This window comes from Neodiprion virginianus, chromosome 2 (assembly GCF_021901495.1).
Source record: "Neodiprion virginianus isolate iyNeoVirg1 chromosome 2, iyNeoVirg1.1, whole genome shotgun sequence".
Taxonomy (NCBI): Eukaryota; Metazoa; Arthropoda; class Insecta; order Hymenoptera; family Diprionidae; genus Neodiprion; species Neodiprion virginianus.
The window spans coordinates 34,813,587-34,839,811 of record NC_060878.1 but is presented as its reverse complement, the minus strand read 5'-3'; the positions used below and the strand labels follow the sequence as shown (position 1 = coordinate 34,839,811).

The 26,225-nt window shown below is 38.1% G+C and overlaps 2 protein-coding genes and 1 long non-coding RNA gene across 11 annotated transcripts; 1 reads left to right on the top strand and 2 right to left on the bottom strand.

Annotated features, from left to right (window-relative positions):
• The first annotated feature begins 7,612 nt into the window (after nt 1-7,612).
• Nucleotides 7,613-14,758, top strand: LOC124298841 (DNA helicase MCM8-like). Of its 6 annotated transcripts, XM_046751374.1 has the most exons (15): nt 7,613-7,766; nt 7,981-8,103; nt 8,191-8,423; nt 8,499-8,634; nt 9,277-9,527; nt 9,763-9,867; nt 10,048-10,200; nt 10,279-10,498; nt 10,569-10,732; nt 10,816-11,028; nt 11,130-11,263; nt 11,344-11,566; nt 11,797-11,952; nt 12,062-12,265; nt 14,176-14,758. In XM_046751374.1, exons 1-14 carry the CDS (start codon nt 7,697-7,699, stop codon nt 12,260-12,262), a joined length of 2,382 nt encoding a protein of 793 aa, XP_046607330.1. In that variant the 5' UTR covers nt 7,613-7,696; the 3' UTR covers nt 12,263-12,265; nt 14,176-14,758. The 6 variants fall into 6 exon arrangements, 5 of the variants coding, with proteins under 5 accessions (XP_046607330.1, XP_046607329.1, XP_046607328.1 ...); XM_046751373.1 differs by having other exon boundaries at nt 9,277-9,464; nt 10,048-10,498; XM_046751372.1 differs by having other exon boundaries at nt 10,048-10,498.
• Nucleotides 10,607-11,103, bottom strand: LOC124298845 (uncharacterized). Its single transcript, XR_006906898.1, has 3 exons — nt 11,021-11,103; nt 10,770-10,945; nt 10,607-10,689 (listed from the first exon to the last, which is right to left on the bottom strand). It is a non-coding gene; the product is annotated as an uncharacterized LOC124298845 (long non-coding RNA).
• Nucleotides 12,230-24,212, bottom strand: LOC124298838 (hemicentin-2). 4 transcript variants are annotated; one of them, XM_046751366.1, is made up of 14 exons: nt 21,274-21,401; nt 19,195-19,327; nt 18,293-18,501; nt 18,065-18,175; nt 17,614-17,817; nt 17,184-17,335; nt 16,789-16,933; nt 16,566-16,696; nt 16,291-16,450; nt 15,770-16,063; nt 15,337-15,645; nt 14,860-15,186; nt 14,559-14,749; nt 12,230-14,422 (listed from the first exon to the last, which is right to left on the bottom strand). In XM_046751366.1, the coding sequence occupies exons 1-14, from the start codon at nt 21,389-21,391 to the stop codon at nt 14,153-14,155; spliced, it is 2,754 nt and encodes a 917-aa protein (XP_046607322.1). In that variant the 5' UTR covers nt 21,392-21,401; the 3' UTR covers nt 12,230-14,152. The 4 variants fall into 4 exon arrangements, with proteins under 4 accessions (XP_046607322.1, XP_046607321.1, XP_046607324.1 ...); XM_046751365.1 differs by lacking the exon at nt 21,274-21,401 and adding an exon at nt 23,400-24,212 and having other exon boundaries at nt 12,231-14,422; XM_046751368.1 differs by lacking the exons at nt 18,293-18,501; nt 21,274-21,401 and adding an exon at nt 24,058-24,209 and having other exon boundaries at nt 12,231-14,422.
• Between the last annotated feature and the right edge of the window lie 2,013 nt (nt 24,213-26,225).

The following is a 26,225-nucleotide window of genomic DNA, read 5'->3' as shown; positions in this document are numbered from 1 at the left end:
TTTTGGTCAAAAAAAAAGGAAGGTTAACCCCTTTGTATTTTTGGCGAAAATTTTCGCGATTTTGAAAAGTGCTGGAATCAATTCTTTCAGGCACTATTCCGACGTAATTTTGCGAGAAAAATCGATTGGGCACAGTCCCAATACGCTGCGATCAACGCATGGAAAGTTACGGCCTAAAAACGAGAACCTGAATTTTCGACATTTTTCAGCAGGTGCTTTTTTCTTCGTCATTTCTCTGCTGTTGATCCCACGCTCTTTTCGCTGCGTTTTCTGAGTTCCTTGGGGTCCAATTGGTCGGGCAAGCGTCATAGGAATCAATTCTGAGACGAAAAATTTTTTGATCAAAAAAAAAGGAAGGTTAACCCCTTTGTATTTTTGGCGAAAATTTTCGCGATTCTGAAAAGTGCTGGAATCAATTCTTTCAGGCACTATTCCGACGTAATTTTGCGAGAAAAATCGATTGGGCACAGTCCCAATACGCTGCGATCAACGCATCGAAAGTTACGGCCTAAAAACGAAAACCTGAATTTTCGACATTTTTCAGCAGGTGCTTTCTTCTTCGTCATTTCTCTGCTGTTAATCCCACGCTCTTTTCGCTGCGTTTTCTGAGTTCCTTGGGGTCCAATTGGTCGGGCAAGCGTCATAGGAATCAATGCTGAGACGAAAAATTTTTTGGTCAAAAAAAAAGGAAGGTTAACTCCTTTGTATTTTTGGGGAAAATTTTCGCGATTTTGAAAAGTGCTGGAATCAATTCTTTCAGGCACTATTCCGACGTAATTTTGCGAGAAAAATCGATTGGGCACAGTCCCAATACGCTGCGATCAACGCATCGAAAGTTACGGCCTAAAAACGAAAACCTGAATTTTCGACATTTTTCAGCAGGTGCTTTTTTCTTCGTCATTTCTCTGCTGTTGATCCCACGCTCTTTTCGCTGCGTTTTCTGAGTTCCTTGGGGTCCAATTGGTCGGGCAAGCGTCATAGGAATCAATTCTGAGACGAAAAATTTTTTGGTCCAAAAAAAAGGAAGGTTAACCCCTTTGTATTTTTGGGGAAAATTTTCGCGATTTTGAAAAGTGCTGGAATCAAATCCTTCAGGCACTATTCCGACGTAATTTTGCGAGAAAAATCGATTGGGCACAGTCCCAATACGCTGCGATTAACGCATCGAAAGTTACGGCCTAAAAACGAAAACCTGAATTTTCGACATTTTTCAGCAGGTGCTTTCTTCTTCGTCATTTCTCTGCTGTTAATCCCACGCTCTTTTCGCTGCGTTTTCTGAGTTCCTTGGGGTCCAATTGGTCGGGCAAGCGTCATAGGAATCAATGCTGAGACGAAAAATTTTTTGGTAAAAAAAAAAGGAAGGTTAACTCCTTTGTATTTTTGGCGAAAATTTTCGCGATTTTGAAAAGTCCTGGAATCAATTCTTTCAGGCACTATTCCGACGTAATTTTGCGAGAAAAATCGATTGGGCACAGTCCCAATACGCTGCGATCAACGCATCGAAAGTTACGGCCTAAAAACGAAAACCTGAATTTTCGACATTTTTCAGCAGGTGCTTTTTTCTTCGTCATTTCTCTGCTGTTGATCCCACGCTCTTTTCGCTGCGTTTTCTGAGTTCCTTGGGGTCCAATTGGTCGGGCAAGCGTCATAGGAATCAATTCTGAGACGAAAAATTTTTTGGTCCAAAAAAAAGGAAGGTTAACCCCTTTGTATTTTTGGGGAAAATTTTCGCGATTTTGAAAAGTGCTGGAATCAAATCCTTCAGGCACTATTCCGACGTAATTTTGCGAGAAAAATCGATTGGGCACAGTCCCAATACGCTGCGATTAACGCATCGAAAGTTACGGCCTAAAAACGAAAACCTGAATTTTCGACATTTTTCAGCAGGTGCTTTCTTCTTCGTCATTTCTCTGCTGTTAATCCCACGCTCTTTTCGCTGCGTTTTCTGAGTTCCTTGGGGTCCAATTGGTCGGGCAAGCGTCATAGGAATCAATGCTGAGACGAAAAATTTTTTGGTAAAAAAAAAAGGAAGGTTAACTCCTTTGTATTTTTGGCGAAAATTTTCGCGATTTTGAAAAGTCCTGGAATCAATTCTTTCAGGCACTATTCCGACGTAATTTTGCGAAAAAAATCGATTGGGCACAGTCCCAATACGCTGCGATCAACGCATCGAAAGTTACGGCCTAAAAACGAAAACCTGAATTTTCGACATTTTTCAGCAGGTGCTTTTTTCTTCGTCATTTCTCTGCTGTTGATCCCACGCTCTTTTCGCTGCGTTTTCTGAGTTCCTTGGGGTCCAATTGGTCGGGCAAGCGTCATAGGAATCAATTCTGAGACGAAAAATTTTTTGGTCCAAAAAAAAGGAAGGTTAACCCTTTGTATTTTTGGGGAAAATTTTCGCGATTTTGAAAAGTGCTGGAATCAATTCCTTCAGGCACTATTCCGACGTAATTTTGCGAGAAAAATCGATTGGGCACAGTCCCAATACGCTGCGATCAACGCATGGAAAGTTACGGCCTAAAAACGAAAACCTGAATTTTCGACATTTTTCAGCAGGTGCTTTCTTCTTTGTCATTTCTCTGCTGTTGATCCCACGCTCTTTTCGCTGCGTTTTCTGAGTTCCTTGGGGTCCAATTGGTCGGGCAAGCGTCATGGGAATCAATTCTGAGACGAAAAATTTTTTGGTCCAAAAAAAAGGAAGGTTAACCCCTTTGTATTTTTGGGGAAAATTTTCGCGATTTTGGAAAGTGCTGGAATCAATTCCTTCAGGCACTATTCCGACGCAATTTTGCGAGAAAAATCGATTGGGCACAGTCCCAATACGCTGCGATCAACGCATCGAAAGTTACGGCCTAAAAACCAAAACCTGAATTTTCGACATTTTTCAGCAGGTGCTTTCTTCCTCGTCATTTCTCTGCTGTTGATCCCACGCTCTTTTCGCTGCGTTTTCTGAGTTCCTTGGGGTCCAATTGGTCGGGCAAGCGTCATAGGAATCAATGCTGAGACGAAAAATTTTTTGGTCAAAAAAAAAGGAAGGTTAACTCCTTTGTATTTTTGGCGAAAATTTTCGCGATTTTGAAAAGTGCTGGAATCAATTCTTTCAGGCACTATTCCGACGTAATTTTGCGAGAAAAATCGATTGGGCACAGTCCCAATACGCTGCGATCAACGCATCGAAAGTTACGGCCTAAAAACGAAAACCTGAATTTTCGACATTTTTCAGCAGGTGCTTTCTTCCTCGTCATTTCTCTGCTGTTGATCCCACGCTCTTTTCGCTGCGTTTTCTGAGTTCCTTGGGGTCCAATTGGTCGGGCAAGCGTCATAGGAATCAATGCTGAGACGAAAAATTTTTTGGTCAAAAAAAAAGGAAGGTTAACTCCTTTGTATTTTTGGCGAAAATTTTCGCGATTTTGAAAAGTGCTGGAATCAATTCTTTCAGGCACTATTCCGACGTAATTTTGCGAGAAAAATCGATTGGGCACAGTCCCAATACGCTGCGATCAACGCATCGAAAGTTACGGCCTAAAAACCAAAACCTGAATTTTCGACATTTTTCAGCAGGTGGTTTCTTCCTCGTCATTTCTCTGCTGTTGATCCCACGCTCTTTTCGCTGCGTTTTCTGAGTTCCTTGGGGTCCAATTGGTCGGGCAAGCGTCATAGGAATCAATTCTGAGACGAAAAATTTTTTGGTCCAAAAAAAAGGAAGGTTAACCCCTTTGTATTTTTGGGGAAAATTTTCGCGATTTTGAAAAGTGCTGGAATCAATTCCTTCAGGCACTATTCCGACGTAATTTTGCGAGAAAAATCGATTGGGCACAGTCCCAATACGCTGCGATTAACGCATCGAAAGTTACGGCCTAAAAACGAAAACCTGAATTTTCGACATTTTTCAGCAGGTGCTTTCTTCTTCGTCATTTCTTTGCTGTTAATCCCACGCTCTTTTCGCTGCGTTTTCTGAGTTCCTTGGGGTCCAATTGGTCGGGCAAGCGTCATAGGAATCAATTCTGAGACGAAAAATTTTTTGGTCAAAAAAAAAGGAAGGTTAACCCCTTTGTATTTTTGGGGAATATTTTCGCGATTTTGAAAAGTGCTGGAATCAATTCTTTCAGGCAATATTCCGACGTAATTTTGCGAGAAAAATCGATTGGGCACAGTCCCAATACGCTGCGATCAACGCATCGAAAGTTACGGCCTAAAAACGAAAACCTGAATTTTCGACATTTTTCAGCAGGTGCTTTTTTCCTCGTCATTTCTCTGCTGTTGATCCCACGCTCTTTTCGCTGCGTTTTCTGAGTTCCTTGGGGTCCAATTGGTCGGGCAAGCGTCATAGGAATCAATTCTGAGACGAAAAATTTTTTGGTCAAAAAAAAAGGAAGGTTAACTCCTTTGTATTTTTGGCGAAAATTTTCGCGATTTTGAAAAGTGCTGGAATCAATTCTTTCAGGCACTATTCCGACGTAATTTTGCGAAAAAAATCGATTGGGCACCGTCCCAATACGCTGCGATCAACGCATCGAAAGTTACAGCGAAAAACGAGAACCTGTGTTACGTCGGGGTGAGAGTGTACTGAATGGTGGTAGTCAATGAATAATGGAGTAATTCTAGATGCTCCCACGTAACGACAATGAATAAAAATTAAAACTAAGAAAGACCTACCTTTCGGTAAGCCGGTAATGTGGGTACGTTGTTGTCTAGTCCTATACATGTCTGTGAGAGTTGTTCAAATGGTTGAGGCTGATTCATAATAATGAAAATGGGAAAAGGACCTTGTTCAAAATAAATGATTGGAAGTGATGTAACTGGTAAAAGTTAAAGTTTATTTTGTAACAATGAATGACGATGATGACTTAGATATCGAAAGTAACAATTTATAAAGTGTTTGAGTTTATACAACAGTGCACGCTGACGGACAAATTCAAATTCAAATGCAGAGAAGCTGCAGAATCACTAAATTTGACCGTTTGCGTGTTTGAGCAAATCGTGTGTTATTCTATTCTAAACGATACTTATAACTAGCTGGTCGTGATTATTCGATATTGTATCCCTCTTTATAGATTATCCTCCCACTACTATTTCTACTCCTACTTCTGATCTCACTCCCGATCCTAATTCTACTCCCACTTCTACTCCTACTGCTATTCCTACTCCTACTCCCGATCCTACTCCTTTTTCTACTCGTACTCCTACTCCCACTCCCACTCTGTTGAATATTATATAAGTGGTATATTTATAGTACACAAATCCTCGTCATCTTCGTCCTCCTTCTCCTCGGCCTCCATCTCGTCCACCTTGATCACCCGCAACCACCCCTAACCACCTCCGATCACATCCAACTACCACCACTAACCACGTCGGGTTGTAACTCAAATCCTAATAAATATTTTAAGTATTAGAACGCATGAAAAATATTCTGTAAGGATCAATATAATTTTGTTGTTGACAGATTTGACCAAGAAGGTTATGAGAAAATTACAAAAAAATCATAGAAATCTGAGTAGCCCATTGAGAGCTACTGAACGTTGGCTTGCGCAAAAAATGAATTAAAATAATTGCTCGTAAACGTGACAAGTTTGAAAAATTGTAGATAAAATGTAAAATAAAAATTGCCATGAAATATTATAGAAAATGTTATTCTCACCGTACACAAATCCCTGTCATCCTCGTCCTTCTTCTCCTCGGCCTCCACCTCGTCCACCTCGATCACCCGCAACCACCCCTAACCACCTCCGATCACCTCCAACGACGACCGCTAACCACCTCGAGTTATAACTCGAATCCTGTTAAATATTTACAATAAAAATCAGAAAACATCAAAAATATTGTATAAGGATTAAGAATAATTTGTTTATTGTCACATTTCAGCAAGAAGTTTATGAGAAAATATGAAAAATTATTGAAATTTCATTAGCGCATCGATAGCTACTGATTTTGGTCTTGCGCGAAAAATGAATTGAAATAATTTATTGTGAACATGACGAGTGTAAAAAATTTTTGATAAAATATAATCACACGTGCCAATCAATAATATAAAATAATTTTACTCACCGTGCACAAATCCTTGTCCTCCTCGTCCACCTTGTCCTCGTCGTCCTCGGCCTCCACCTCGTCCATCTTCATCACCCGCAACCGCCGCCAACCACCTCCAACGACCACCGCTAACCACTTCGGGTTATACCTTGAAAATTAATAAATATATTAAGTATTAGAACACATGAAAAATATTGTGTAAGGATTATTACAATTTTTTATTGACGGATTTGACCAAGAAGATTATGAGAAAGTTATAAAAGATTATAGAAATTTTTTTAGTGCATTGATAGCTACCGAATCAGGGCTTGCGCGAAAATCCACCTCGTCCTCCTTGTTCTGCATGTCTTTCTCCACCTCCTCGTCCTCCTCGTCCTCTTCTTGAAGTCGACTTTCGCCGAGTAGTGGACCTGGAGCGCAGAAACCACGGAGTGCTTGTCCTGGAAGTCAAGTTTCACCAGGTAGCGGACCTAGAGCGTAGAAACTACGGAGCCCTTGTTCAAAAGTCACCAGGTCAAGAATCATGACAGTCAGAACTACAGAGCGCTTTTCCTGGATGTCAAGATATACCAGGTGGAGGACCTCGACAGCCAGAACTACGGAGCGCTCGTCCTGGAAATCGAATTTTACCAGGTAGCGGATCTGGAGCGCAGAAGCTATGGAACACTTGTCCTGGAAGTCGAGTTTCACCAGGTAGTGGACCTGGAGCGTAGAAACTACAGAGCGCTTGTCCTGGAGCTCGAGTTTCACCAGGAGATCCATGGAGTTAGAGAACCCGGTACTCGAAATCTGCGGAGCGCGTTTCTCATACGTCCGCTCTACTGCGCCGTTATTTCCAGACTGAGGAATTCGGCTAGCTGATTTTCGTCTATATAGATCGATCACGTCGGGAGAAAAAAAATTTTGGGCGACGTCACTTTCTGAACATCCGAACATCCAAACTTTGGTTACGAACTGCAGTACTTTGTATGAAGTATGATGTAGGATGTATGATGATGTATGATGTATGATGTATGATGATATGATATGATGTATAATGATTTTAGTTTTTACATTTCAGACAAGAAATACGTACTTCATCTTTCCTGCCGGTTCCAGGGTCAAGCGGCTAGGCCCTTCGATGGTCAGCCGTCGACCAAAGATATATTCTTCAGTCAACGGGTCAGCTAATAACGCTGCCGTTCTGCGACAGTTGGATCATCAAAATTTTTGCTCATACCTTCAAATGTGTGTTAAAATACACTCGAAGTTTTAAGAAGCTTCGTTCTATCTCTTCCTATCAAAAAAAAAAAATAAAAACTCTTCGACAATCACCTTTTTAGGTCTTAAATCAGAGAACACTGCGTTAAATACTGTCTCACATACGGAGCATCCATTTCATCTTGATCAAAATTAGCGCATCCGTGACGTATTACAGTTACTCTGAATATTTTTTCATACAAAACACTTTTCGAAAACAATTCGGCTTCTCCACCCAACGTAGGTACTTCACTTGCGACTAGCTAAAACAGCGTTTTGATTTTGATACATCATCAGGCAACGGCGCGCGTGCGCATTGTATTGCCATAGCAGACGATAATGCTTTACGCTTGTCGGCACGCGCTTTCTCAGTTTTAATCTTGGTGTGTGTTTACCACTGGTGAATTTTGCTTAGGGTTCACGTTGCAAAATGAATAATCGTGGTAGAAGTTGGTACAGAAACAAAGGAAAGCGGAAAAGACCATCTGAAATTACGGAAAGTGAGTATTCAGTTAAATACAATGTTATAGACAATGCAAAGTATAACGAGAAAAAAGTTTGACTTCAAACACGTGGATTTCAGCAGTCTTTACCAAAAACCCTGTCAAGTAATTCTGTTTGCTTTGTCAGTTAAGCTCCGTTAATTTCTAGATTTATGTCGCAAGTGCATTATTGAAATTCCGTCATTGTTTCGTGTTAATGTGTCCGTTTCAGCAATCGGAGGGTCGAAAAAGGACATGTCAAATCCTACAGATTCAAGCAAGGCATGCTCGCTGTTCAATCCAAATAGACACAACTCTCCATATCATAATTGGGACTTATATTTCCACAACGAAGGTAAATGCAATTTTTCTTCTGGCTATATACGAAACATGTTTGTTAATTACGATCATATGCTATGTAGAATTGTTTCAATCATTTTAGTGTACACCAAAGCTTCGTCGACAGTAAGAAAAATTGAAGCAATGCAAAGATTTATAATGTCCCATATGGATATATTTCCAGTTTCAAACTTGGAAAACAACAAACCTTATAATGTTGACATTAAGATCCTGCTTAAGGATGACTCGTTTTATAATGAGTGGAGTAGTTTCAAAGAGGATCTGACAAATGATCCGAAACATACGCTAAATTGCCTTGGTATGGCAATTGATCAGGTAGGCATAGATTGTTTGTTTGTCTGAAATTGATTTGCATTAATGATTCTAATTTTACTATGCATTACCATCAAGATGATGATTGAAACAATCACAGCAAAAGAGGGAATGGATGATGTGACTGTCTCAGCTAACTTGCCAATAGCTGTAGTAAGAATATCCAATTATGGTCCAGTCCTCTCCCTGAGAGACCTCAAGGTAAATTCTTATGGTAAGCATAATGCCATGAAGGTACTAAGAAAAGTAAATTCTATCTCCTGGATAGGAACCTGGGGATAAACTTAGTATTAATGATCATAGGAACTAGCGTAACTCCTGGTGCTAATCAGTTTTCACGTAATCAATGCACGACGCAGTCATGTGTTAACTTTGAACTTATTATTTTGTTATAACAAAAAAAAAAACAATGTTATTCATTTTAAAGATAAACAAAGTTAACTGTGCAAAGATATGATTATGTGAAAAATAAAAACATAGATAGAATACAATTATAAAGTAAAATCTTTACCACGATCAACATAAAAGTAAATGGAAACTAATCCGGTATTATCATGCAATTGGTGGGTTTCACTAACATTCGTTGACATTTATCAGTTGTAAGTACAAAAAAACGTATAGATTATCTTTTTCAATTGGCAGACAATGTACTTCAAAAATATCATTATTTTGTGCTGAATCTGTATTCATATTTAATAAATCTTGGGCTGAATTTAGCACTACAAATTATCCACTCATTGTTTGTCATAGATTGTTTTTACTTCTCCACACAATACAATACTAGCTCTTTTAATCAAAACGAAACTGTATCAAATTGTTTTGCAAGTTTCATAACACATGAAATAATTTACTCTAGGTAAGCTAATATCCATCAGAGGATGTATTATGAGGGTTGGGAATATAAAGCATTTTGCCCAATGGATGGAGTTCTTGTGTGTATCATGCGGCAGTCGCATGATCTCGAGACAAGTTGATGGAATTTACACCTTACCAACCAAGTGCGTTTCCTGTAATGGAAAAAAATTCCAACCTCTCTTGAGTTCGGTACATACAAAAACTGTAACATTTCAAGTGATAAGATTACAGGAACATGTTGGCGATGAGCAGGTCAATTTTCTTACATTATTAACAACATAATTCTTATCCAGGTTATTTCACTAGACGCAATCATCCTTGGTGTTGTCATTCATTTTTCTATGCATGTTTATTACTTGTGATATATACTTCAATTTTCAAGTTTTACATGGAACTTTAGCTGGCATCAATATTATAAAGTTTATCATCACAAACATGTCGATCATTGATGAATACAAAGCATGTATTAGATATTTAATCTGTACAGGATGACAAAGGGAGAATGCCCCGTATTATTGATGTCGACTTGATAGAAGACTTAGTCAACACTTGTATGCCAGGAGACGATATTACCGTGACTGGAATAATTAAAGTGAGTTGAAATTTTTATTAAAAATATGAGCATATATAATAAAGATTCTAGGCAGATCCAACAATTACATTGCCACTGACGTTTCACAGTAATATTATTAGAATCTTCTTGAACAAAATTTGCTTGTATGTATTTAATTATTTTCTCCAAGTTTGCTTAGTAATTGATGTAATATTCTAGGTCAGAGGAAACGAGAAGAATTCATCGAAAGGAAATACTGCCGCGAACTTGTTTTCCTTATACATGGAAGCTGTTTACATATTAAATAATAAATCGCAAAACAAATGTGCTGTTGCACTTGATCTGACTGATGTAGATCACCTTGCAGTAAAGGTCAATTGTCAGTTGCGTGAGATTGTAAAATTAACAAGGACAAGTGCATTTTTAATTGGCTTTTCTATTTTGTTGCAGGAAGTCTATCATGATCCAAATGTATTCAAATTACTTGTGCAATCCCTCTGTCCAAGTATTTATGGTCATGAACTCATAAAAGCTGGACTCATTCTAAGCCTGTTCGGAGGGAGCACAAAATCGCAGGATGTGCGCGATGATGTCCATGTTTTAGTTGTCGGTGACCCCGGTCTTGGAAAGTCACAAATGTTGCAAGCTTGTGCTCGTGTTGCAGCCAAAGGTGAATAGTAGCTTGCTGTACAATATGTCCATAAATTCACTGACTTACTTGCTTAAGTTTTCTTTTCTAGGTATTTATGTATGTGGTACTTCTAGTACCTCGACGGGTCTAACTGTTACTCTTGTGAAAGATGCCAGTACCGGTGACGTCGTTCTTGAACCTGGAGCACTTGTTCTGGCTGATAAAGGCACCTGTTGCATAGATGAATTTGATAAAATGTCAACGCAACATCAAGTAACGTTTACTCTGATTATAATTTATTCTTGCTCACAAGTGTCTCACTCAAATAACGTATCCGTTTCTATTCTTTCAAATAGGCATTACTTGAAGCGATGGAACAACAAAGTGTCAGTGTAGCTAAATCAGGGATGGTATGTTGCCTTCCAGCTAGGACGTCAATCTTGGCAGCTGCCAATCCAGCTAGAGGACGCTATGACAGGTCCAAAACTGTAATTGAAAATTTGAACATGAAGCAGCCTCTGCTTTCACGTTTCGATCTAATATTTATACTCTTAGACCAACCTGATGCAGTAAGTGTCTTCTAGAAAAAAATCTTCGTATCTTGAGTAATGTAGTTGTAAATGGCGTGATTCATATTGGGACCATCTTTTTTTTTTTTTTTTTTCAACAGCATTTGGATGATTTACTCTCCGACCACGTTATGGCTGTACATGTTGGCATAAGCAACCAAATTGGAGATATGAGGTCTAACAGTACCAATTCGTTATCGACTGGTGAATCTTCTACGTCAGCAAATAACTTGAGGTAAAAATTTTCTGTTGTTGAAAAATCAAAGTTTATCTATGTCACTATTCCTATTAAAGTTTTACAAATATTAAATACAGGCAAAAATTGAGTTTATGTCCAACTGAGACCATTGACCCAATACCACATCGTATTCTTCGAAACTATATTATATATGCTCGGCAATATGTTAAACCAAAAATAACACCTGCTGCAGTAGAAGTATTGAAAGATTTTTATTTAAAATGTCGAGCGCGAAACGACAGGGAGAAAATAACGCCCATGACACCAAGGCAATTGGCAGCACTAATCAGACTGACTGAGGTAGAATTTTTCTTACATGCATTTACGATTAGCTAAAGAAACGTAATCAATATGTTCATCTGAGTGGCAAAGAGATGTTAAAGTACCTCAAAATTAATGAGAATGCTTTAAGATTATCAATACAATATGATTTTTATTTGATACGTGAAAAACTTACGCTAATTCTCATCAAAGGCATGTTTCATATCAATCCAAGAAGCTGATCTGGAGCTCTAATACCTCATTTTTAGGCAAGAGCGAAGTTGGAATTAAGAGAAGAAGCCACGCATAGTGATGCTTTGGAAGTCATTGAGATAATAAAGTTCAGTATGGCAGAGGTAGATGTGGAACACATTGAGCCTGATTATTCACTATTGTCTGGATCTGGAAAATTAACAGCTGCTAAGGTAATTATGGATAGATATACAGAATAGAGAACAGAAACATGTCCTGACATATACTTGGCTCAGTAAGAATTTCGCTTAATAATATTCTATACGTTTTTTTTTTCTACAGGTCAAAGCGTTTATAAGTTTATTAAGAGATAAAGCAGCTGCTATGGAAAAAACAGTATTTTCAACGAGGGAAATGAGAGACTTGGCAACGAAAGAAAAAATTATTATAGATGATTTTAACGCTTTAATTTCAAAACTGAACGAAAATGGTTTTATTTTGAAGAAAGGGCCAAATTTGTATTCAGTAACTACAAACAATTAACAAGTAAGTTCAGAAGACATAAGTTAGATTTGCAGGACTTCAGTTAACCACGGGATATTGTATATCAATTTAGGTTAAATAATTGTTGCTGCTTTTATTAATTTTAATTGAAAGTGACGGTGACTTTATATTGTACATAATTAATTGTTTTAAGAAAATTCAATTCTGTCACATTCTGTTCAATACCATAGATATGTTATATTATTGTAGACTTTGTACACTGCCTATTATAATATTTATCAGTTACGATTTTAAGGTAAAATTTTAGTATTTGCTTATATAATTACATACCTTACCATTTGATTAACAGCAAATAGATCTTAAAATAAACTAATTGTCACAACGACGTATGATCATCACGAAAAATTTAGGTGATATAGAAAAATTACAAACATTCACTCAGATTTGGTACAGTTACTTAAGTTAATCAAAGAATATTTACTTACACGCATTTGTACACATGGTGTGTTAATACAGTTTAGATTTATAGTATACAAACAGTTTTGGGAGATTGTATTCATTTATTGAGAATTTATGCGTAGTAGAAATTTCATGATGTATGTCAGTCAACAATCATCATATTCCACCACAATCGAATTCATTTGGAATTACATTTCTCTTTGAAGTCATGCTCATTAACTATAGGTCATTTCTTACTTCTGATACTAATAACTTATCACGAGAAAAAATCACGCACCATATCTTCAATGCTGTGTGTAACTCAAACTGTACAATATAGATATTTATTTAAAACTCTTATGCATTTATGTATTACCACAACTGGCAGCATTTTCATCGTACATATATACGTATATAAATATATATCATATCTATTATATATACATATATATATATATATGAATTTATATATTTTTTCAACGCTGCTCCAAGATCAACTTTTCAAAAATTCTGAACATAAAAATTGAACCGTTCAACAAATTGCTCGATGAATGTGTATTTAATGGATGACATTCGGTGCTGAGTTGAACATAATTTCACTTTCGAAGTTATAATTTTTCAACAACAGCGCTTACAATTACATCCATAAAATCTATAGTTAAACTCAATTTTGCGGTGCTTTGTTGAAGATCACATCTATAAAAATTTAAATAGATCTATCTTTCATTGACAATTAATCATTATATGACGATAGACAATTTCACAAGTAGTACGATTACCAATTTGAAGTAAGGTAGTTCATATTCCATACAGACGACAGTATTGACGGAAAACTGAACGAATTTAATTAAATCACAAAGCTATACAGGACCTACATTCTGACCTTCCGTCAATTGTAGAATCTCCTGAGTATAAGCAAAAAATACATTAAAATAATAGTAGATTTTTTGAATACCAGGTTAATGTATGATCATTTCATGAAAACTTATTGCTGATTAAACGATATATTAATGGATTCTACGAATTAAGAATAATTTTTGCAATACGTATTTTATGCTCACAATCAAAGGTCCACAATGCTCAGTTCTGGTTATATTCGACTTTGAAAAGATGGTATCGTGTGTACTACACGAACTTACGTACTATGCTATGAATTTGAAGATGCAATTGAACCGAGTTAAATATCGTACTAGTGATCGGTATAAAATATTTCCATATTTAATGTATTTACAACACATGAATTGTATGTAGAACCCATTTGCGCGCCCCATGTTATACGTACAACTTCATATACTTATATTAAATATAGCTTTTTAAGTTTCCTTCAATACAAAAGGGCACTTGATTGAACATAGATGTAATATGGTACGGGATGAAAACAATTCACTGAAAGAAACTAGGCTCATTTTAATACAAATGTTTACACGTTATACTAGAATTAATGTTCAACATAGTTCACGTATGAAACTTCTGTTCCTCTCTGGGTATATATCACACAGAACTTTCTCTTTTAGATAACACCAATGGCGTATTTGTTATTGCTTCTTGCTGCGATTGAAGACAACACTGAGCAGCGACTCGGGATTCTACATCCTTTGGCAGAAGCGTAGTACTAGGAGTAGGGTGACTCACCATTCCTAGACCAGCATACAGAACTGGAGGGCTCATCGTCATAGACTGAACACCTTCGGCGTTTGGCCAATATTGTCTGGGCAGCGTGCATACACCGGTACCATAGACTTCGCTGACTATTGGCTGAAACTGAAGACAGAAGGTGGTCGTGTCATGCAAGATCTTCTGTCAAATAGTTGAGGTAGATGAGTTTTACTTGATCATTGCAAAAGTGAAACTCCTTATCAAGTGTGTTATGTTACCATAATAAAACTGTCATACTTACAGTTTTGTGCTTTGATGACAAATTTGAAAGATCGTGGAGTGGCATTCCGTTACGTATTGTACAATATCCAACATAGTTACTTTGTCCACTAATTGCTACTACTGCTGGATGGTCCATTAAATTTCGTGACGGGGAAGTTTCTATTGTTGATATAAGTCGTCTCTTCCTCAGATAATCCGATGGTTCATCACCTTAACAAGTCAAAAAATCAGAATCAAAATATTTGATAATTTCATGAGGATTGTTAGTAAATCTGTAAAGAGCCTTCTCCATATGTTGACACGTAATACGTCACTGTTACCATTGATTTGTTGAGGTATGATGTCTGGATTCTTGTCATCGTTGTCAAGAAACTCTCCTGCTGTATCCAATTTTCTAAACGGACTCCCGCTATGTTTTTCATCCTTTAACAAACTATTCCCATCTCGCAATCTTAATTCACGCTGGATGGTGACTGTTTTATTTGCCTTGCTGTACACCTCCGTGTGTGATTTTCCATCAGTTTCTACATTTGCGTGTTGAATGCGCAGAACAACCATGACAACAATAGCCACAATAACCAACGCTGCCACTACTCCGATCATAACACTGAGCATCGGCGTTAACTTTATATGTTGATGTGGCCGATCTGTAATGAAACATGGTACTAAGTAGAATGATATTGAATTGTTGGATTTTTGTCTAATTGTGTCTACATAATGCATATAACTTGCCTTGGTTGTACCAATATCATTGTTAGGAGAAAAAGATTCTATGTAAATTAACATTACTCGCTTACCTGATTCAGATGTCAATTGCTTTTCGGGAAGTCTCAATGTACCAGCTTGAACTACCATCGCTTCGCTTCGACCTTTGTCATTGTAAGCATATATGCATGCTTGATAAAGTACACCTGACTCCAAGTCAGTGACACTAAATCGGGGCACAACAGATGACAAATTTGCGCGTAAATCTTGACTATTACTTTCTCGCACTTCGAGTAGAAAAGATTGTTGTAGGCCTCCGTTGAAACCTTCTGCACAACGCACAGAGAAAGAATTTGTCGATGTGTTGGATGTAGTGCAGTTGTGTACCATGTCCGGACGTCCTGTTACAAAAAGATCAAACTTTATCTCTGCAGTTGTACTTTTGTTGTAATTTGTATCTCATTGACGATGCAAGTGAGATAATTAGTTATAAGTAAATTCCTGTTTGTATACGTGCATGCATACCTGCAGCAATAATGTGGTAGACACAAGGAACTCGTTGGCTTCCGACGCGATTAGTAGCCCAGCACAGAAGCGTTCCGTAATCTAATTCTGTCATTGGGGTGTAGGAAACTATGGACAAAGTGCCAGCTCTGGCTATATGTCCAGCTGCAACATCAATGCTCTCTGCTGAATTGTTGAAAGTCCAACGAAACTGTACTTCAGGGGGATTTGCATCAACTTGACAGGATATGTTGGCCTTCTCTTGTTTTGCTACGCCGTGCACTCTCGTTTGATTCGGCTTACAAGTTGGAGCAACTGTGAAGAAAATATATATGACCATCGCTGTTGGGTACCATTTTAATAGCTTCAGTTCTAAGTCAATTTTGTTTCACGACATTTGAATGCCAGGAATATTATTTTGACTTTAATTATTACAGATTTGAACTATATCGGGGATATTTTTATAGTAGTTTTTTTACTGGCTCATGCGAACTAGCTTTTAAATAAGCGATGTTATGTCTTAGCCCTCAATGCATACTTACACATGACATTTAGGTAAAATGGGTTGCTTTCGCCATCGCCTTCGCTATTGTATGCAACGCAAGTGTAGTTACCAGCACTCTTTCGATCAACGCCTTGAAGAACCAAGCTTTGATTGCTAATTATGATTCCTGATCCAATATTATGATGCAAAGCCTTTCCCTGTAATAAACAAAGTATAGAGACTATTCCTGCACCCAAGAAAGGGGTAGAGTAGATCACCTTTCAATTTTCACAATTTACACTTTCCTTTGCGTGTAACACACAAGCAACGTACCTGATGCCGCCACTCAACCTTGTAAACAGCCGGTTCTGCTTTAATCAAACAATCGAAATATACATCTGTACCTTCTCGAATAGCTCCTGGATTGAGTGAGGTACCTAGTTGAATCTGTGTCTCTGGAACATCTGCAAGAATTAATCGACTTACATTAGTACGATTCAGATGAATATTTTAAACTCTGCCACTCCAGAATTTGTGATAATATTTATAATCATACATCGTATTTCTAATGTCCATCCATCCTCCATCGATCCGCTTCCAATAACTAAATTCTCAGCCCGGCATGACAAATGTTTGCCAGCATCTGCTTTCGTTGCCACAAATGATAATATACTTGTGGTTGTATTTCCGTCGTTAGATGTCTGTAAAAATAATCTTCATTTGAAATTCTATTTTCCAAAATTTTAGTTGAAACCTATCATTTCCTTTTTTATCTTAAAAAATGATTTCTTTATTGTTTGAAGAAAAGTTGAATGCGTGGAAATTAAGTTTGATTCTGATTAATCCATGCACTTAGATAATCATCTTTAATTTCGCTCTAATCTCACAATTAAATAATGTATAGACTATAACTGCTTAGTTTACTATAGTTTATATCTTAAATAAGCTCACAGTTTCTTTAGACCCTTCAAGACGTTGTCCATTTCGCCACCATGTAACTGTTGCGGGTGGTCGAGAGCCTGATGTTTTACATAGTAAATCGTACCTCCTTCCAGCAGATAACGGTTGATTAGCAGCTACTATTTTAACATCCAATGGGCCGACTGAAATAGTGAAAAAATATTTGAATTTGGTACTATGTAACAACCATGATTATAAATCACCACCAGAAACCAAGTCGTATTAAAATACAGGACACGTATCCCGTTGATTAATAAATTTCTATTGAAAACAAAGCAAAGCTGTTTCAAATATATTTTGACGACCTTGCCCAGTAAATCACTAGATAGACTTAAAATTATAGATCTGCCACTGTAATAGCATGAAATAAGAAAAAAATTTACATAATATAATTATTTTATGAGTGTATTTTATTACTCACAATTCATATCCACGTGTACAGATGCGGTGAGAGGTATAGATTTGTTGTTATTCGTTGCTACACAAGTTATTTCCGATCGCACATCGTCACGTCCTAAGTTTGGTATTTTAATTTCACTCCTTATGGTATCGTGGTGTAATTTCACAGATTGATTGCTTTTCATCACATCATTTCTATACCAAAGAACAGACGGCGAAGGCTTACCTGAATAACAATTATTTACCTTTGTATTCATCCTAATTTTGAAAGTGTAAAACACATAATGACATGAATTGAGAAGGTCCGATATTGACGGAAATAGTTGTCTAATGCAAAGTGACAGTAAATATATTTCATTGTTTTTACTATATTTAATAAATCAATAATATCTTGGAACGTACTACGATTATTAAAAATTTTAACTTACAAAACTCTCTTTAATTTTTTTATAATTATACCAATCAAAACATACCGCCATAGACATCGCAGAATAACTGTAATGTTTCCCCTTCTGAATATGGTCCAACGACTGAATTTCTCAAAATTCCAGCACTGTCCAGTATCTCAATTTTATGTGGTGGAACTAAGATGTGACGCAGGAAAAAAAATTAGTTCATAGTTGATCGCTCAAGTTTAGACGAATAAAATGTATAATTGTATTTATCGGAGAGCATAGTTAATTTCTCAATTATCAGCTCACCTATAACCGTAAGATTGACTTTAGAATTTCGAGTCTGACCAATTTGGAAATCGACTCGGCATCTATAAAGACCAGCATCTCCCTCTTTTACGTGATCGATTCCAAGTTCCGCTGGTTTTTTTTCCGGTACAAAATAGGCCCGATTTGAAAATACCGTATCGTCGGACCATCTTTCAGCTATACCAAAATCACCATCTCTAGCATCAACGCTGAAACAATATAGGTGGACCTGTAAGTGGCTTGAAATAACATTTTTCTGCAAGGAAATGCAGACTATCCTTGATCTCAATGCATCTTGCAATGGTCCTTAGTTATAACTTTCTAAAAAAAAATCCAGCCGTCTGCACTGTGTTGCAGTGTAATTGATGAACAAGGTGAACGTTGCAATTATTTTTCACAGTCTATACCTTAGAAAAAAAGTTACCACTTCGGCAAATAATTGGATTACCGGAGTCTGATAACAGTACTATTTTCACGACTATTGGAGTATCGAATGTAAGTAATGTCCACTGCTGAAGATTATACAGCAACCAAGGATCAGTTATTCCAATACTCCAAAAGTGAATGCGCGATTTCCCGATATCATTGCAGACGAGGACCAATTTTACATGAGGGATGCGAATTTAAATTTCCACCGGGACACCGAGTCAATGTGTTTCTTACTTTTGGTGTTTCGGACATTTCCAAAGAATTTACATATCGTACCTTGGAAATCGAAGAAAAACAAAATACGGGTAGCCTTGATCGATTGAAGGTCTTACAAGTAAGAATACATCCGCAGAGATACGGCTTCGAATGGAAAATGGGAATGGAGTCTTGGAACGAGGTTCACCACATCTACGTACATATAATTACACACTGTATCCGATAAATAGGATTTATGGGTGTCATTGTGTACTTACCTATACACAGGTGTTCCGAGATCTTCGCGATACCATAATACGAGTAATACCGAGTCCCCGTCATGGGATGTTGATATATCGCAGGGTAAATACGTTGGGTCTCCGACGAGTGCCACGATTTGAGACAGCGGTACTGGAAAGCAAATCCGGACAATTTCAGACAAGCTCGATGACAATTATCTGGTATAAGATATTACCGGGCTGGGGAACAGAATGACGAAATGAGCACGTGTATTACAGGGCGAGGAGGAAATCGCAAAGCTGAGCTGCTGGGCGTGGTTTAAAAAGGATTTTAACGGATCATCAGGATGGCGTGGAAGTTTGTCGGCAGAATGTAGGGTTTACTAACACCGTGGGATTAGTGGATCTTAGTGGGCGGTGAACTTAACAATTCCCGAGAGTTGGTGTTCTGGATTACATTTGGATTGTTGAAAATTTAGGACTATCATAGATAGAGAAAGGTGTTAGTTTTTACTGCCATCTATTGTTGGTCCAAATCATCCGGCTTTTAATGGTACGACACGGTAAAGCTGGGAAAAGATTACGCTAGATTGTTCACCTATATTTTCGACGGAAAATGGAAAATGGATGGTGTTAGAAATATATAAGGTAAAAGCAATCTGAAGTTGGTAAAGTGAGGTGATCTTATAGATGCGGTTGTGTAGTAGGACGGAACTAAGGAACCATTTGGAATTCTGCAAGCAAGCCAAGTTTCGGTTCCGGAATTGTCGAGGCAAATTTGCAAAATACACCGATACAGAGTAGTTGTACCTACGAGTAGAAATTGCACGCCTTTACTACCCGTTGCATTTAACTGACAGTGAAACAGTTGCAGTTCCCGTAAAATTTCAGAATTGGAAAGAAAATGAAACCCGGAAGTCTTCAAATACGCAGAGTTCTGTCTAACAATAAAATAACTGTTATAGTCTAGCAGTTGTCTTCTATGCTTCATAGATTCTGATAAAACAACTACTATTTGCCCTTTACAGTCTGAAATAATACCTAAACACGAATACGGTAATTGTATAAATAGCGTTCGTATCAGTAAATCTTGCAAGCTTGAAATTGCAGGAGTTCAAGCCTTTGGCAAACACTATTCCAAGCGTGTTTTTTCCGGTTATTTTAATGATAGGGTGAGGTCGGCCGAGAGTTTTTAATCCATTCAAACTGAAAAGGGGCGAGAAATGGAAGGTGACGGAAAATGCGGTAAATTCTACCGCAATTTTAACATTAACGCGACCGCAATGTTTGCTGTTTCCATACAGAACTTTGCGCATCTTTTTGTAACATATGTTGCTGTTTAGGATACAGCTGTAAAAACCTGTACTGCGGCAAGTGCAAAAGTTTTATTTTCCACGCGTCAACTTGCCACTTAAACATTGGCTCGATTTCATCTTTGGTGATGACCGAGTATTTTTGCTATACCAATCATTGGGTCTTCGTATTAATTTCTGGGAGAAATCGTTACACTTTCGGAAGGTTAGCGTGAAAAGTGATACGAATTCTGATCCGCTTCCGCGAGTTATTCCATTTGAAATACCGCACCATAAACGTACTCAAAGGCGGATGCATTTTTTATTCGTTTCAAGTGTACCAGTTAATCGGATACCTCGGCTTAAAGTGAGAGCGAAAGGTAGACTTGATGCTCGTACAGGTATGCCTACGTTGCCTCGGTTATGTTCCATGATCACACGGATTGTACAGTTGAGCACCTTGATATCGGGATGAAAAATTTCAAACACAAGTAACTACACGACGGTGAAATCGCGTGCCGATATCCCTGAAAATGACAGCAATTCGCAGTCAAATTGTACGCGAGAAGTAATATTTGGTAAACACGCGATCTTAGCGATAAAATGGCTATGCACTGTAAATCCGCGATAGGCAAAGCGAGAAATCTCAACGAAATCGTAAACCTTACTTCATATCCGGGGGTGAAATGGTGCTCGGAAATTATGACGTTTACACTGTCAACGTAAAACAACATTACACGCTCGCGGGACTGAAATACGGCCCAAGTGCAAATCGACTCGAACTGCTCTTGTGCCGAGGTGCACAATTGTACAGTTTATTACTTACGTATAACTACATGCGCGTATTTGGAGAGCCAGAAAAATTGCCTGGTAGTTATAGTCGTAGCCTTTTCTTTCACCTCGCATGAGAAAAAAAAAAACATTTTATTATATAATGAGCGCATAAAATTTCGCTATTTTAATACGGATACGACAGTCTTGACCGAAACGCCGGAACGAAGTTGTATTTAACGTGTTGTCTCATGAATTTCTTATGCCAACATCCGTCTATGCGCTGCGAAGTCGAGAAATGTGCGAGTTTTCTGGAAGAGAAAAAAGGGGCCAGCGTAATGGGAAAGTATTACCAAATAACGTCGGGTCGATAGTACGTCATTTATTTCCGGTCTGTCATTGGCCCTTAATTGTTACATGCTAATCAATGCTCGGACGGTCTTGTAGAATTTCCATACCGAAGCAAAGATAATTGAAAAACTGTAATTCATTACTGCTAGGCGCATGATTATAACAGTCTCGCTCAAACTAATTGTTTTTCATCTAATTTCAGCTCTTAACGAGTCTTAGCAGACTTCGTGATCGCAATTCGAAATATATTGGGAATCGTGAGAACGTTGTACAGAAATTATCGCTGCTGATCAAATTCCGTGTTATACATATGTATAATGCTTAATACGTCTCCGAAACCGGAGATACCGAATTGAATTAATCACAGTAATTTAATGGCACGTATACACATATAGACAGCATGCACGAATTTACATAATAGTACATGCGGGCAATTACGACATTATATGTGCACCGCATGCATAAAATAACCATTGCGGAAAAATTCCATTTCGGTGCCCCAATTAATCGTTGTGAAATTATGATGAAAACTGTTCATCATCCATTGTTACCGACGGTAAATTGGTAATACCGAGTATCGTAGGATTCCTCTTTGCAAGGTGAAACAATTGTCCGTTTCCATACTCTAGGTCACTACTGTTATTATAATTATTAATCAAGCACCTGCAAAGTTCGTATATTGCAGGATATTCGAAACTTGAAATTAAAAATATCTTTGGTAATCCGATTATTACGCTGTATTCTATGCGAACGTGTACAAAGAGCTCGTGCAGGTATTGAGATGTGAAAGGAAGTAGTATAAATTAACCGACAGCAAAGGCGCAAGCAGCTTATAAGCTGGACTCAAATATGCCAATACTGCCTGTAAATATTTACATAATATATAGTCGCGAATTCCAGATGCATATTTGCGAGGGCAGTAAAAAAATAATTACAGTACTGACCAGAATTTTTGCACAACAGGAGAAATTTGGTGAAAACATGCGTGCAAGGGATGCTTGAGAAGTGTTATCGAAATTGGAAAACGTACGTTCGGTCAGCTATAGCGAATTAATCTGAGGGTAATTTTTCACCGCGTATAGAGGCAATCAAACCTTCGATGTGAAACCTTTACGATCTCGCGATGGGACAATTTGAAGAGAGTAAAAGAGCCGTTACACAAATCGGTGCTTCGTACGTGTTACCTTAACGCGAACGTTACTTCGGAATTGAACACCGCACAGTAAACTAACAATAAGTACCATTAGAGTCGTGTGTCACATTCAGAACGAAGGTAACTCGATTATCTGCGAAATACACCTCAGCGTTTTTCTTTATCCCTGTATCGGTATTTTGACGACTAACATAATGGCCTGCGTTATCATGCTTGAAATATTCTCTATATTATTTATATTTATTCTGGAATACAACGCGCGTTTGATTACACACGTACGAAAAGGAGTAGGTAAATTTGTGTCACGCAGAGAGTAAGAATCACAGGATCATTACTCATTTCGTTATAGGCAAAGAAGCGGAAGAATTCTATAGCTATAGGTACATTTTTGTACGGTACGATAAGTTATATTCTCTCACCGTCAGCAACAGTTCGCACGCGATAAATAAATAAATAAATATGTATATAATAATATATAAATATGTAATATATATATCTTTTCTTTTTTCGTGCAATACAACAATTTTCACACCGTGTTTTACACACTTACTACAACCCCAAGGAATAACAGAGTTACATAGCTACACGGATGGCATTGTGACTGACACCGTAGGGCGAAGGTCGGGGAAGACTAATACATGATATCAATGCAATGTTCAAATTAATGTTCAACTCACTGTCTTTGACGCACAGGGCACCAGTAATCCATAGCGGAACAAGCGGAATTAGTATCCTGAAATGTCTACTGTTCGAGATGCACAGTACATTTGTAATGTACATATGAAGTTGGATGATCATCATTGCATAATTATTAAGAGGTGTTTGGAACCATAATTTCACAGGTTTGTTTCAAATTAAACAGCCTACGAGATTGTTTTCACACTAACGATTATTACTCAAATATCACGCGACATTTACATCGATATTATCGTAATAAATAATTCCTCCTTCACTATTATATTCTCATATCGATGTATATTCGCGTAAATCTGCGACGATGTTTTAAATCATAATGCACATAACGCTTGCTGGTACGTATGCCGTTAAAAAAGACATATATCTCCGTAATATATTTGTATAATACATGTAGGTGTATGTACAGATCTGTATATATATATATATATATATATAATTAAGACTGAGGAGAGAGAGAGAGAGAGAGAGAGAGTGAGTTTGTGTGTGTGAGAGAGAGAGAGAGAGAGAGAGAGAGAGAGCGAGATCTTGTCGACACTTTCTGATTAAACTCCGCGGTGTAGGTAAAAGCGCTTATTGAATTGATTCCGTGCAGTTATTGATTCACAAAATTACACATAGTTGTTATTAAAATCACCGCACCGTTTCACGCCATACGTTATTCCTCGGCGACTAACGACGGACGAGGCTTTTTAAAAATCCCTAATAATGGAATACAGGCGCCATGGAGCTAGAACCTCTCTACAGTAGCGACGATCGAAAAGAGCAGAATACGCGCGCGCACCCTTTACCTGGCATGCGCCCTGTGCTCACCTCCAACGAATACGCGCACACATCCATACGCCACCGCGGGGGTGGGATTTCTTCTTTTTTTTTTTTTTTTTCTCTTCCCTTTTCCCTTGTATTTTTATTTTACTCGTTTTTCCTTTGCCCTTTTTATTTTTTTCATTCATTTGCTTTTCAACGTACAAAAACAATCGGTGATCCCTTGATATATGCTCGAATTCTTATCTCGCGATTTCGCATGGTGGCAACTGTATAATAACGATAATAACAATAGTAATGTTGTTTTCCCCGCAATTGGAAATTACGGAAAATAAATAAAACTGGAAAATGGGGGATAATTGTACGCACCGTGACACGATATTCGCGTTAAACATCAATGATGTTTCGCGTTCGTGTGTATTGTAAACGTACGCACACTGCGCGCGTATATAAGTAGATACATTATTTATACAAACGCGGTTAGTATAAGAAAAATCGATCTTCTATATACGTGTTTTATATACAATGTATTTCGTTTTACGGAAATCACAATATAATGCACGGTGTGGAATATAAATTGCAAGACATATAATTCATTATTATTCTCTTGTATACGTTATTATATCTACGCTTATTCCGCGAAACCATTAGCGTCAAACAAACATATGATTGTTTGCACAATGATTATTTCGTTTCCATATTTAATATCAGGCGTAAATCGTTTCTCACTCAATTGAATAGTGAAAAAAGTTGCGCATTTCTTCAAACCCTTTCAACCTCAAGTTGCAGGGAAAATAAAAATCAAAACACAGAGGCTCTTAGCAACAGAGAAACCGATATAGCTTACAACGATTTGAACGAGCTGTAGCGACGATAAATAATTTTTATGTTTCTTTCTTTTCATGTTCGGTCTTAAGTGGCCAGCGAAGGTAGCGAGCTATACTTGTACCATAATACTCGACATGACTTGTCTTTCCATAACCAACTACTTGGGGGGCAACGTATGCTACTTCACCGCTCAAGGCGGTGGCAATTTTTGTCAATCTTTGAACGGGATCTTCACTGATAAAAGGACAAGCAAAATGATCTTTGAGTCCTTCGGGGTGTTCGTGTGCCTCGGACTTTCAGAGGGCAAACCAGGATAGCTCTTGGGGTCCAGCCGTGCCATGATCGGCAGCGAAAATTACTTAGGCATCGTAAACCACGTAGCTGACGACCTGGATTTTCAAACCGACAGAGTGAAATTCTTCTCGAATTGTGCTTTGGAGTTTATGACAAATAAAATGAATATCGTCGAGTAATACCTCCCCCCCTTCACTTAACACACCAAGAAATCAAAAGTCGGATGCAAGAAACTTCACTTTTATAGTCCTCACCTTTTACGACTCGGAACGATGTATTTCTTTTCTCTCTTTCTCCCCCTAAAAGCTGTAAGAATTTCATATTCATCCATCAATCCGTATCCTTTCGAGAGACATGCTGCGCGAGCTTCACCGCCGAAAGTAGAAGCGGGTGAATTTATCTTGCGGTCGATTCAAACGGTCAAAAGCTCGAGAAACTGCCAAAAAAGAAATCGTTTCCGCTAGAGTTCACGATGCTGGGAATTACGTTCCAAAATTTAGTACGATCTATATTCGTAATATTTAGCAGGAACGACATTGGTCGTAAGTCAGTAGCTAAGTAGGCCGGCAACTGAGCGTCCGTCCGTGTATATTAATCTTTCCGTTAAAAGGTATCTGTGCATATAGGCTAAGGTTCGGCCGTTGTCCGTTTTTCTGGCCCATTGATGGTGAACTGAATGAAGAAGCAGGGTAGGTACCGTGGCCCTTCTCACGCCTGGAGCTTTTGTGCTTTCGTCCGATGCTGCAGAGCCATGATCGTGAGTATCAGCGACGTAGGTCCCATTCTATCGTTTTTCATCGACATTTTCCCTCCCCGATATTCAAAGCTATGACATATGCTTCGAGCTTCTTACACCTACACTGGCGCTTGGCGCCCGGGGACACATTGACCTGTACCTGGGAGTTGAAATGATACCTGGTAAT

Bases quoted from the DNA above. Each gene is read 5' to 3' on its own strand.
- LOC124298841 (XM_046751372.1), top strand. From the start codon at position 7,697: ATGAATAATCGTGGTAGAAGTTGGTACAGAAACAAAGGAAAGCGGAAA. The intron at 9,868-10,047 runs GTGAGTTGAAAT...GTAATATTCTAG, and splicing joins CCGTGACTGGAATAATTAAA to GTCAGAGGAAACGAGAAGAA. The intron at 11,567-11,796 runs GTAGAATTTTTC...CCTCATTTTTAG, and splicing joins CACTAATCAGACTGACTGAG to GCAAGAGCGAAGTTGGAATT.
- LOC124298838 (XM_046751365.1), bottom strand. From the start codon at position 23,523: ATGATGATCATCCAACTTCATATGTACATTACAAATGTACTGTGCATC. The intron at 16,064-16,290 runs GTAAGTATGCAT...TTTTCTTCACAG, and splicing joins ATTTTACCTAAATGTCATGT to TTGCTCCAACTTGTAAGCCG. The intron at 15,646-15,769 runs GTATGCATGCAC...TTTTTGTAACAG, and splicing joins CTACCACATTATTGCTGCAG to GACGTCCGGACATGGTACAC.